Here is a 12,200-nt window from a genome sequence, read left to right as displayed (position 1 = left end):
ACGAACGCGAAGGAATATTTAACGCAAACTGGAGGAAAGGAGGGACAGGGCGAAGTGGCACTTCTTTGTCCGTGGGTCCGTTATCATTGGAGCGGCAGACGCACATCAACCCGGGTATGGTAATCGGATTTTGTCCGGCGACTAGTTTCAGAGCGACCCTCGGGCTTTAATTCCGAGAAGGAATATCAGAAAAAGAAAACTGCAATATGCAGAAACCTTCATTACAATATATAATGAGGGACCTCATTTTGTTCCAGGTTTTCTTCCGGATGCGTAGTTGTACTTCTTTTTTCTCTCTCTCTCTATTTGTCGAATCTTACGAATCACAGAGAGATTGTTCAAATTGGTCGCCGTACTGGCATGTGCCCGAACCATGCCCGAGCGACGCGACGTTTGCGTCGGCTATGTTTTTCTCCTTTTTATCTCGCTTTATAGGAACGCGTTGTGCTGAAATCGGCACGAAGGTCTCGAGATAGTACATACCAAACTTTCGTACATGCATTGACGTCGTTCTTTCCTTTTCTTTGCTTTTTTTTTTATTTTTTATGGGGGGGGGGGGTTCAGCCTCCCACTCCAGGCGTGCTTTTTCGGGAACCCCAACAGTGAGCTGATTGATTGAGATACTGTGCCGTCCAAAATGTCCTGAGTGCTCTACAAATTGGACGCTATTTTGCAAGTAGAGTCAACTCTATTTCTTGTGCATTCTTGAAAACCTATGTTCCGCTGGCTCCCGCAATAATTAACTGTGTAGGATCTTCGCCCTTTTTTCTTTCACTCTCAAAAGGACCAGTGCCTATCTTATCATTGGCAAAAATGGTGCCTGAACTATAAACGTGAGTGTGAAATATGCCAAATAAATCGGGGTCACCTTGGGATAACAAGTACTAGAAGGTTTTTGAAGACTGACTAACTAAATCGCTGCGACGTATTACTACTCATGATGACGATGCCCATTCTGACTATTGAAGACCTATTCAATAGGCAACGTATCAGTTTGATTAAGCATGTTTGCACATAGGGTAAGAGGAGCGCTTGAACTGATCATTCCAGCTGGATGACAGTACCACTAATTTAATTGAGGAGCACGTGAACATCACCGCTCTTTTGTGTGGCAACAGACATGGTGCCCCATTGACACTACCCAAACATCCACCGAAACGTTACCTCTCAGTGAACCCAACCTAAACAAGCAGAGCCAAACAAAGGACACTTACCCCTGGCTCAGGGCAACTCTGCAAACTCCCAGCAATGTAATCCATATTCCTGCTCGTCACACTGCCGTTGTAGCACATGTGAATATTCTCTGTAAACCTCCTCTCCACATCTCGCAAAGGAAACACACACAGCGCCGACGCCTGGCCACCGGGTCTAGCCGTATGATCCACACTCCGCGCAAAGACCCCCACCAGCACTTTTTTTCCCACTCCCGAAACGTCCGACCGCAACCGCAGGGCCTTGGCGAGATCGTCCCCGACGTCGACGACGACCGCGTCCATCAACAGGTTGTAGTCCGACCCGTCGGGCCCCAGACACTGCAGCGTCACTTCAGTGTAACTGTTGTACGCCGGGTCCGACGTGCACACGCGAGCTAGCCTGCTGACGTATCCCAGTTCTTCGGACGCCCTCAAGTGGCTCTTTCTTTGGACGGTAGCGAAGTAGACGTGCTCTTGGGTGTAAAATCCGTACACGTAGTGAACTAAGTAGTAGTCTTTGATCTGGTTGGCGATGTCCACTCGAGCCGTTGATGGGAAGGAGAATGATTCGGATTCGATGATTTGAAACATCCCCGTGTGTTTGCCATCCACGAGACTCCTGGTGCAGATGGCGGGGACCATGTCGCGGTACGGCCCGAGCCGAGAGTTCGTAGTTGCAACGTAGAGGGCACGGTTGGCGCCCTTCTTGCCGGGATAGTGGGTAGGCGCGACGAATGCGAAGGTGGAGGAATTCTCATCGTTGGCAGCGACGGGAACTGGGACTAGAGGGTCTTGTTTGGCGATGTCGGAAAGCTGGTGGCGCTGGCAGGCGCCCTGGTGGACGCTGCCACATACGAGCAGCTTGTCCGTGGGCAAGTCTATGAGTAGGACCTGTGAGATAGGGCAGTATGCACGAAATCAGGACATCGTGTGTGGTGCTTTTCGAATGGGGACTCGTCATCAATGTCCGCTTCATACTGAAGACAGGACATGTTACATGCATTACAGGTGAGAGCGCAAGCTACACAGAATATCTATTACAAGCGGTGAGCTAGATAGTAACCATCCTGTTACTCGATCACGCATGCGCAACAATCCAGAAATATTAAATTCATTTGCTTTTCACTGCAGACTCAATGTGATACCATTGTTGAAAAGCTTTACACTACTGCTGAAAAATAATCAAACTATGTATTAAGAGGTAGGCGTGTGCCTTGATTTGGCAAACATAAAAGTCTCCGACAAAAAAGGTATTATGGCTACGCGAACTAATTTATTTCGGGTCTGCAGGAGAAGCAAGGTGAAGGACAAAAAGTCAAATCGAAACGCTCACCTTATTAACATTATTCGTAGGCACAGTTGCGTATCCTGTACAATCAGAGGCGGAGCACAACACGTTATCCTCAACTGGCCCCGTCGTCACTTCGGCCTCCAGGGCAAGCGAGGCATTGAACTGGTACAGCCAATTCACGGCTCCGACGTATAGCCGCCCCGTTTGCCGATTCAGCGCCAAGTGGGTGAAATTGACGCTCTCGTTGAACGTGGTGTACGTGGCCTCGGGCACGGCGTCTAGCCGCTGAACGCCGCCTCGGACGAGGGACGCCGTCTGCAGAAGCACGGCCACCGAGAGCAGAAGCCAGGACATGCCCGACGGCCTGCGTCGGGCACGCGTCCGGCGTCGCAGTCGCGGCGACATCGCTTGGAAAGGTGAACCCACAGGTCACCTGCACGTCATCTTGCGAATCGGAAATCAACCTGCGGAAGAAGAAGAAGAAAAGAGAGGAGGGTCAGTCGCGATGAATGTGTCAAATAAAATGAAAGTACATTCGAACGACCGCTTTGAATAAGGCCTGTTTCATACGAATGTTTTTCTCGTCCGTGTTTTTAACGGAGGCAAAACGGACCCATTGGAACCTATGGGGCTCGGTTGCCCTTAGCTTCTATCTTTGAAGCAAACGGACAACAAAAAAGGAAGCGTGAAGGAGCCCCTCATGAAAGAGAAGAGGCTTATCGCCGTTCTCTTTTGTAAAGCTCTCAAAGAACAAGTTGCCGTTATCAGAGATTTCTCCAGCATGTCCCCAGTCCGGATCGGTCCTACCTGCCAAACAGACACTCAAAGACTGTGCAACACCCACAAAATTTTGTGATATTAATGCACCTTATCAAATATACGTGGCAACAGTACAGTGACATGGGTGTCAAACACTCCAAATGACAATTTCAGCACTCCCTCAAATGCAAATCCTGTGCAGATCCCCTGGAACTTTCGATTCGCGAATAATAATTTAATTTAATTGAGAGTGGATTGAGACCCAAGATGGGGGGGGGGGGGGGGGGAGTCAGCCGCGTGGCACATACTGAGGCCGCAGGTTGGGAATGCGGATAATTCCTACCACCTTGGGATTCTTAACGTGCGCTGTAAATCTCCAACACAACAATCAGCGAAGTCTGCACAGCATGTGCACACGGACAAGGCAGTGGTATGGAAATATCTAGTGCAGTGGGACTGTACCAGAATTCTTATAACGACCACCATTTTTAAAACCCGCATGAAACCCACTATTCATCGAAACAATACAACACAAACGCTATACTTTTACGTGTTCACAAATCTAAAGAACATCTCAAACGCAGACGCCTGTCTCAGCTACAAGACAGGTATATCCCCCATAGTCGCGGGAAAACGTATTCATCCTTTGAAACTTCAACCGACAGAACTGCAGGCAAGGATTACAACCGCAGCAACAGGTAATCCTTCTATCTCATTCAATAACCGGAGAATTTGCGTTCATATTTTAACCAAATCCCCGCTGCGTTGAAGAAGTTGCCTAACCGTTCGCACACAACAAAACCCTTCGTGATGCAGCGGTTCCGGCACCGTCCCATTGTTTGCACAACTACGATAACATCGGTTCGTGCGCATGCTTTCATATACCTTTCTGCCTTTATTATGTATTAACCTCCCCGTAAAGTTCATGTGCAGGATGAGATATAGCACAAAGAGCGGGTGCTGCGCGTGAAGTTGGTCTCACGCCGAGTATTTGAAGTTCCGTCAAATAGAGGGCGTTACGGGCAAAACAGGGTTAGTCACGCGTGCGATGCGAATGGTTGTGTGAGTGTTTTGAGAAGGGTTTTGAAGTGGGGAAATATGCGCGTTGGATGAGTAAGATGACGTCACCGTAAGGTTGTTAGTATTTTCTTCTGTTTGGTCGAAGTAGCGCGTGAAGACTCTTGTACGGTTCTACGGAACACACACAAAAAACGCAAAAATATGCGTGCTCTCATACGAATCGCAAGATTTTTATCAAACTACGGTGCGTCCCAGTTTCATTGCACGATGTGGTATTCGCTGCGAGATCGACCTATAGGGGGCGACACTGTCACCATTCTAGTGTGGATAACACGTGGGCCGATGTTCGGATTTGATGGTTCTTTTCCGTAATTCTTATGTATATTCACCGGAAGATTACTTGTGCCGCGATGGTACGATATTATTCGGTTCCCCCTACGGCACTGAACGCGGAATAAACGTGCAAAAGCAGACGACGCGTCCAAACTGCGACAGTTCTCCGTTCTCCGTATAGCGCGCCGACACCGTTCGATCTCGGAGCGAACAGTTTTTATCATCATGACGTCACTCGCAATGGAGCGCCACAATCGCTGGCGAATTTGCCGCCATGGTGTAGGTCCCTGATGTCCTGACCATCAGAATCCTCACCCTCGCAGCATTCATCGTTGATTTGGAGTTTTTGTAAGTTCTTGCACTAGGTGAATATTATTTGCAACATAAGTATCCCTCGCATTCAACGTTTATAGTCTTCTAAATAGCATATGGCCAGCGTACAAAAACCAAAACTAAACTTTGCCATGCCTACATCATGGCGGCGGCCTCGCCTTTTCGAATCGAATGCCCTCTAGAGGGGATTACGTCACATATAAGCAGTACCATTGATTCATACCGTATAAAATGGCTCTTTTGGAAACGAACACGAGTCCTTCGTTCTACGTTTTGTGCAACGATTTCCGCAGAAAATTTGTATTGAGTTTTGTTTCAATACCAAAACGAATTTTTACGTTTGCAGCTAGGCAGGAAGCCATCGGACAACGACTCCGGTCACGTGACTCCGAAACAAAACAAGCCAGACCTCCTCGCTTTCCGTTTACGTAACAACTCCTGCCTCAAACGGACTCTCACACCGTCAGGAACCAAGGACACTACACAAGGGGCGGGACCACCTCTTTGGCGCTGGAGCGTAACATCCGTTTGTGTCGCACACCAGGGGGCGGAGTCCGTATTCTACGTACAGACCAATCACGTCCAACGCAGCATTGCTTTCGTAACGTCAGCGAGCGACGCCTAACGAGCGATATTAAAAACACCTCATCTCGAATGCCATTCGCGTCTTCGCGATTTCTCCTACGACACCCGTTTTAAAGGGAGTATGTACCGGAGATGAGTTACGGCGCTGCACGAAAATGTCATAACCGTATATATTTTTCTTTCGTGTAAGCCATGTAGCGAACGGAATGTGCCGTCTATATGAAACCCAAAAGCAATAAGAAAAAAAAAAATGTCGCCAGTCTGATATAGCGACGACAGGAGGACTCCCAAGGTCGAGATATCAGAAACTAGTTTCGGAGCTTCTGTTTGAGGTTTCTATTGCGAGCCGAGATTATATAACCGATATTTGATTTACAACAGGGTTTAATACACGACACGTAAAGCTGCGGGACAGGTTAAAAAGAAGGCATCTTATAAATATCAGGCTGCTGCTGGTGGTGTATCTATAGACACGACGTCGCTTCTTTTTAAGTGTTTCGGTTGTTTTTGTTGGTAGGGGTCTTCTTCTTCTCAGTATGTGAATTATCGTGGAGTAATACGACATGCCGTAAATAAAGCCTATATCGAGAGGCCACGCCGAGTCTAACACGGGATGCGGAGAATTGATATAGAGTAGACGGAGCAGACCGATAAAGAAGGAGGGTGTGTGTCACCATGATAGTGTCGTTAATTCCATCACTGCTTTTTTCTTATTTTTTTTGCATTGTCGCACTGTTATCGCAGTCCTCCTCCTTCTGTCGAAACCAAGATCACGGTGCTGCGTTTACCAGAAAGCGACGAAAGCGCCGTATAACTCTCTCCGACAGGGACACGTCAACCAATCCACCAGTGGGGATAGGTGCGAGGAGGTGCGATAACTCGATACGATGCGCTTCTCTATCGCATTCATGTAACCGCGGCCGAATATATACATTGCACCGTATCTGCCAACGAAAGTCTTCGGCGATTACGCTTATCTCACCTGCGTTACTTTTAAGATGAATCAAAAGCAAACGTAAACGCTCAATAGGTTCTGGACAGTGCTGGACAAAAGTTTACGGAACACACTCCAGGGCATTCCTTCGGCACGCCAGCAGCGAATGGGACCCGTACGGACTTAGAGACATGTGCCCAGTCACCTGTTTGCAAGTGCGTACAGTACCATTCGCTGCTAGCGTGCCAGGAAGGAATGCTCCGTAAACTTTTGTCCAGTACTGTACATGCTGGCTCGCTTAACTCAAGATCGCCGGTTCGATTCCGGTCGAGTACGGTAGCAATGCTGGGGAGCTCAACATTGCCTCCAGCACCGAGTGCTGGAGATTTCCGGTGCACGTTAAAGAACTTCGAAAAGTTATTCGCGGCCTTAGCCTTCGACACGGTCTGCAGCAGCATGTCGCCACACAAATGCACCAAGGATACGAGCCCCTCCTAGACTCTAAAAAAAAAGGAGTAAAATGAGTACTACAATGGCACCATCTAGTCCCCTATAGATGGCGATTCCTCCCCATTGTAGTTCCGTGACCTTGAAATTCACTTTCCAAGACTGCAAATAATCAATACTGAACTTCGCAAATGGTTTCCTGAATGCAACGCGCGCACACAGATACATCGGGTGATGATGAAGTGGGCGATTCAAAGCCGCTGCGGCGGCACACTGCTTGAATGCAACAGTCGCTGCGTAAATATGTGCTCTTCGCGGTGAGTTTGATGACATGAAAGGCTATAATTAGTTAACGTAATCAATTTTCCACCCACAAACAGTAAGAAACGGCGGTTCTTTCGCGCGAAATTGTGCCCTATATATGCATGTCGCAAGATTTTATATCACTCGACATATCGTGGTTGACGGTTTAATTCAAAGTATTTTCATTAATGCAGATGAATTATGCACCTACAGGACTGTCAGGACAGAGCGTGAAGTGCTGTCCCAACTCTGTGACATCCGTTTAGTCCCATGCATTTAGTCCTTAAAGGGACTAATTTTTGAGGCGATGCATTCAGTTCCCAAAAGAAGTAAAATTACTCCTTTGTTCCTTAGAGTGCACGTATAAAAAAAAGAAGAAAAACAAGATGAAGCTCCCCACATCAAAACTACAGGACCAGAAGAAGTACGACAACTTACGAAAATTAACATCCACTCAAAATATACAGAACCATATCCACGAGAAAAAATTCTCCCATCGAAACATACGGAAACGAATATACACGCGAACCGACTATCTTTACAGCAAAACATGACCAGCGAGAAAGTTCGTGACATGAAAAATCTCGCTCCTACCCCACATGCTCGTCCTCGTCCTACATTCTTAGAATTCAGATGCGAAATACACAGCCACTGGAAGAGATTCAATACTGCAGTGGCATCATTTCTCAAAAACTTCCCCCGAACATTCTGTTCCACAAGCGGAACCGTTTTCTGGCGTCTTTTCTGCGGCGATCCATCTTGCTTTGCCAGCGTTTCTCACCCACCGATTCGAAAAGATCGAAAATGTAAGGAGGGAATGTATTCGCTGCTACACGAGCACATGGTCTATCTCTCGAGTGTTCCTTACATCGATCGACTCTACTTTGAAACGATTCAGACTATACTTAGAAGGGGGGGGGGGGGGAAAGGAGAGAGAAGTGCGTACATAACGACTGTAGAAATATACCTGCATCGTAGCAACGATTTGCCAAAGGCACTCTAATGCGAATGAGGAGGTAATACTGAGCAAATGTCAGACGGCATTGCGAGCTTTATAACTTCGAAACACGGGGAAAAATGCGATGACGTCGTTCTGAATGTGATTTTGCAACTGAAGTCTGCCACTCAAAAAGCAAAATGCATTTTGCGAAGCACCGGAGCGCTCCCATCATCCAAGACAGGTAGGCTTATTTAACGTTCAAGTGGACCGAGATAACCGCTTGTAGATATCCGCGATGTGCAGGCGATGTTCACATTAGGGATAGGGGTAGTGCCCTGGGACCAAGAATTTCGACATCTGACAGCTTATTGGAACACTATGGCGTTTCTGCAATAATTTGTTTGTTGCCCAAGCCACAACAAGCCACATGTGAAACCTACGAACACTTGTTGTCGTGCGCATGTCATGGCTATGATTTATCATGATCATATGGTTTATGGTTGTTGTCACTCCAACAGACGCCTGGAACCCGAGTGTAATTTAAAAAAAATCATTAATGAAACTTCCCCGTCCATGCGGGAAAATATAATGCTCGAAACTACAAACCAAAACACGATTTTTTTTCTTCTTTTTTTTTTTCTGGCTATAAACCACAGCTTTTCTTCGGATGTTCTACATCATTACCAACCCCTTCATACCACAAAAGGTCCATTTCTTCCTCTTTAGGCAGCAATGTTATTTCCGATTCGTTGAGCTTTTGATCCCTGACCAAATAACAAAAATCGAATGGCTTTTATAATGCGAAATAGAAAAGAAAAAATGTCCTCCGAGCTTTATGCAGCGTCCCCACCGCTTCGACAGCCCTACATATCCAAAGAGCATTTTATTCATAAGGGCCCTGCATTGGAACGGAAGCGCCTCTGTGAGTCAGCGATGGAACTAGGGACTGACGAACCGGCGACATAAAGGCCGCGATTGTGCGCGAGCAGGGCCCTTTCAAAGTCGACTCGTATTATTTATCATGCCACTTTCACGGCTTACTGGGCACTCGCTGCTGCCTGTGCGCCTTGTATATTGTTGGGCCGTCACGACGACTGTGGCAGCATGTGTTAGGTTAGGTTAGGTTAGGTTGGGTTGGGTTGGGTAGGGTAGGGTAGGGTAGGGTAGGGTAGGGTAGGGTAGGGTAGGGTAGGGTAGATTTTTGGGCGGTTAGGTTGGGCGGCACTAGTAAGAGGACGATGATGATCATATCAAGTAGATTTACGCGTTTGGTATGTCGACCAATACTATATGTGTGGCAACATGCCGGATAATTGCACTGCGGATAATTGCCACCACCTGGGATTCTTCAACGCGCGCCAGAAATCGGGCATGTTCGGATGTGGTATACGTGATTGCACCTTCTGCTGCAACCTGTTCGAGACCGGTAGAAGGATATGTCGCAAGTACGAAGTTTCTGGAGCGCATGACCGATTTTACGCCGAGGCAGGTACACTTTGGAAAGGAAGCAGCTGTGTACTGTATGATCAGCTATATTAGCTACATAAGATGAGCAAGGCAAGATGAACAACTACGAAGACCACGAGTCGTTACCCTTTCACTCCCGTTAGAGGTCAAAAACTGGTGGTTCTATTTGTTGAGGAAATCCAAAGAGCCGAATGATTCTACATACAAAAGCAGGGAAATTCCGTAGTCACAAAAACTTCATTGTATAACGTTCAAACAAATACGTCTTCTAAGCAAATCCCTGAAAAAGACGGCTATAGGGCTGTAGGCACAGTTTCCCGTGAATTCTGCCGGGACGCATACCAGCCCCTTTCCCTTGTGTCCCACTACCTCCTCTCTTACTGTCCTCCCTCCATTTGACCACATAGGTACGCAGATTGATAGTTGCTCCGCGGTATTACAACAAAGACAGAACGCTCAACAGAATGTTCCCCTAGCATGTTGCAAATGAGGTTGCAAGCACTGCTAAAGGGTGGCGCCACGCAAGTTTTGAAACCGACAGCCACAGCATTCGCGCATCGATCGCGTTCTGCGTGCGACTCGCATGCACTAAGTGAGGCTTTCAGGCCGTCGAGATAGCCTCAATTATGCTCCGAGTGCATTAGAACTTGCAAGGGCATCGAGGACGCATGTCGACATCGAGTCATATGCGTCAATCACTTATGGCGACCGTGTTCGTGCTCTTGCTATTCAGCTGAAAATGTGTATTCCTTGTTTTCCCGTTCGACATTACCTGCCAGCCTCTGATGAAATGCTTCGCCCCTTACGATAGCTCTTCACTGAACAACTCGAAAAGGAATGAATCAATGTTTCGTATACCCCACGCAGCAAACCGAAAGCGGTGATGCGTCCGTTGGTGGGGATCAGTGCACCAGGATGAGTTGGCGATCTCAGACATCACACATAAATTGGGGCAACCGTAGTGTTTTCGAAATTTCCGCAAGATGACTGAAGGCATAGTAAAGGGCTGGCCAATGGAGGGCAGTATAATACCAAGGGCGGTTCGTGAAATAAATGAAGTGTATAGACGACCTGCAGCCCTACGTCATTGATCACGTGGCGCCACCGAGCAAGGCATGCTGGTGGGCACTATCAGCTGTATGAGCCTATCAGCGCACGCGTTTTTTTCCCGCTTCTTGCCAACCACAGCAAAATATAACCTCGAACCGGTCTTGTCGTGACGTCACATGATTGTAAACAGAAAGTCGTCTATATCGACAACGTCCAGAAGTGTAGCCACGTGTTGAGATCCCAGCCCTGTATTGGCTAACCTCTACCACAAACGTATACTCAACAAGAACAAGATATTCCCTCTACGCGCACATTTTCAACTCGTCGGAACCTTCATATTTCTCTTTTCCTCTCTAATCTAACCCAATCTATAATGACGCAAAGTCAACGATTAATAAGTTGTACGTAGTGGCGTCTGGCCTCTTTATCTACACATTTTCTTCTAATATAAGATAATTTGATAAGTGGATTAAAAAATATATGGTGAACTTGAATTCGGCACCCGACCAATTCTGCAACTGAAAAAAAAAAGGGGGGGAACTGCGCCTTGGTTTGGTTATTGCATCACTCAAGAGCGACTGAAAAACAATTCGTAAAGATCCTTTTTTTACGATGCTTCGCAAGCTTCAGCTTCTCAGCTCAAGCTTCAAGCTTCTCCGTCCCGACACAAAGACGAGTTCAGCGACACAGAGCCGTAAAAACAACGTCCGCACACCAAAGGACGAATGAACGCAGGAAGACAAAAAAAAAAAAAAAAAAGAGAACACACAACGGGCCACAGAGCACTGTCCATCAGCAAGCTCCTCGACCTCTGGGGCACAAAGAACGTCATTTAGGCCTATAAATTAGCAAAACCCGGCTACAAACAAACCGCTCTGCCCGCACGGAGAAAAAGCAGAATCCGGAGCAGAGAGTTTTTACGCAAAGATAAACATCAACCGAAAAGCCCAAAGAGATCACTCTTCCCGCTCTTATCATTTATTCCGGTAATGATGAGCGTAAATAGATAAGCATCGCGCATGCGCGGTGCGTACGTCGTTATGAAGCAGATTTTCTAAAGTATATAGACGGACGGACTGAAGGCCCGTCGCTGCTGGAGTTCTTAAGTACGCAATTAAGCAGGCTCCGGGGTTTGAGACTCGTCAAGGGCGCGGAAAGTCAGCTTCCCCCTCTCCCACGTGGTCTCTCTACGGTTTGCATTAGCGATGCTACGTGTTTAGAGAGACTAGTCGAGGATTTCGAAAGCCCCCGCTAATGTTTTCGAATGTTGAGACGACTCGCAAAATGAAATCTTCTGGAGAGTTAAGACGTGCTGGTCTAGAGAGGAACTGAGAGTTGAAAGAAGGCGGCGTTGGTATGGTTGCATGTTTCAAAAGGGGGCTTGTCCGCGTCGTCTGTGGTGACTTGTGCTCTGCCCTCTTCGAATAGTGTTTAGAGGAAGCATCATGCTTCTGGAAACTGAAGTGATAGAGACGACGAGGCTTTAAAGGGACGACGTGCCCGTGTGTGAATGCCTGAAGGGTTTGATGACTTTCTGCTGCTCGT

The 12,200-nt window shown here is 47.3% G+C and overlaps 1 protein-coding gene across 4 annotated transcripts in view; it reads right to left on the bottom strand.

Moving 5' to 3' along the window:
• Window positions 1-12,200, bottom strand: part of LOC135388252 (plexin-B-like) — a 119,549-nt gene that overhangs the window by 44,957 nt on the left and 62,392 nt on the right. For all 4 annotated transcript variants that reach the window (XM_064617677.1, XM_064617678.1, XM_064617679.1 and 1 more), the window contains exons 3-4: window positions 2,527-2,948; window positions 1,215-2,084 (exon numbers count right to left, since the gene is read on the bottom strand). In XM_064617677.1, the coding sequence (XP_064473747.1) occupies window positions 1,215-2,084; window positions 2,527-2,889 (1,233 nt within the window). In that variant the 5' untranslated portion in view covers window positions 2,890-2,948. The remainder of the gene's footprint in view (window positions 1-1,214; window positions 2,085-2,526; window positions 2,949-12,200) is intronic.

This window comes from Ornithodoros turicata, chromosome 3 (genome assembly GCF_037126465.1).
Source record: "Ornithodoros turicata isolate Travis chromosome 3, ASM3712646v1, whole genome shotgun sequence".
Classification (NCBI taxonomy): domain Eukaryota; kingdom Metazoa; phylum Arthropoda; class Arachnida; order Ixodida; family Argasidae; genus Ornithodoros; species Ornithodoros turicata.
This window is presented reverse-complemented; position numbering and strand designations above follow the sequence as displayed.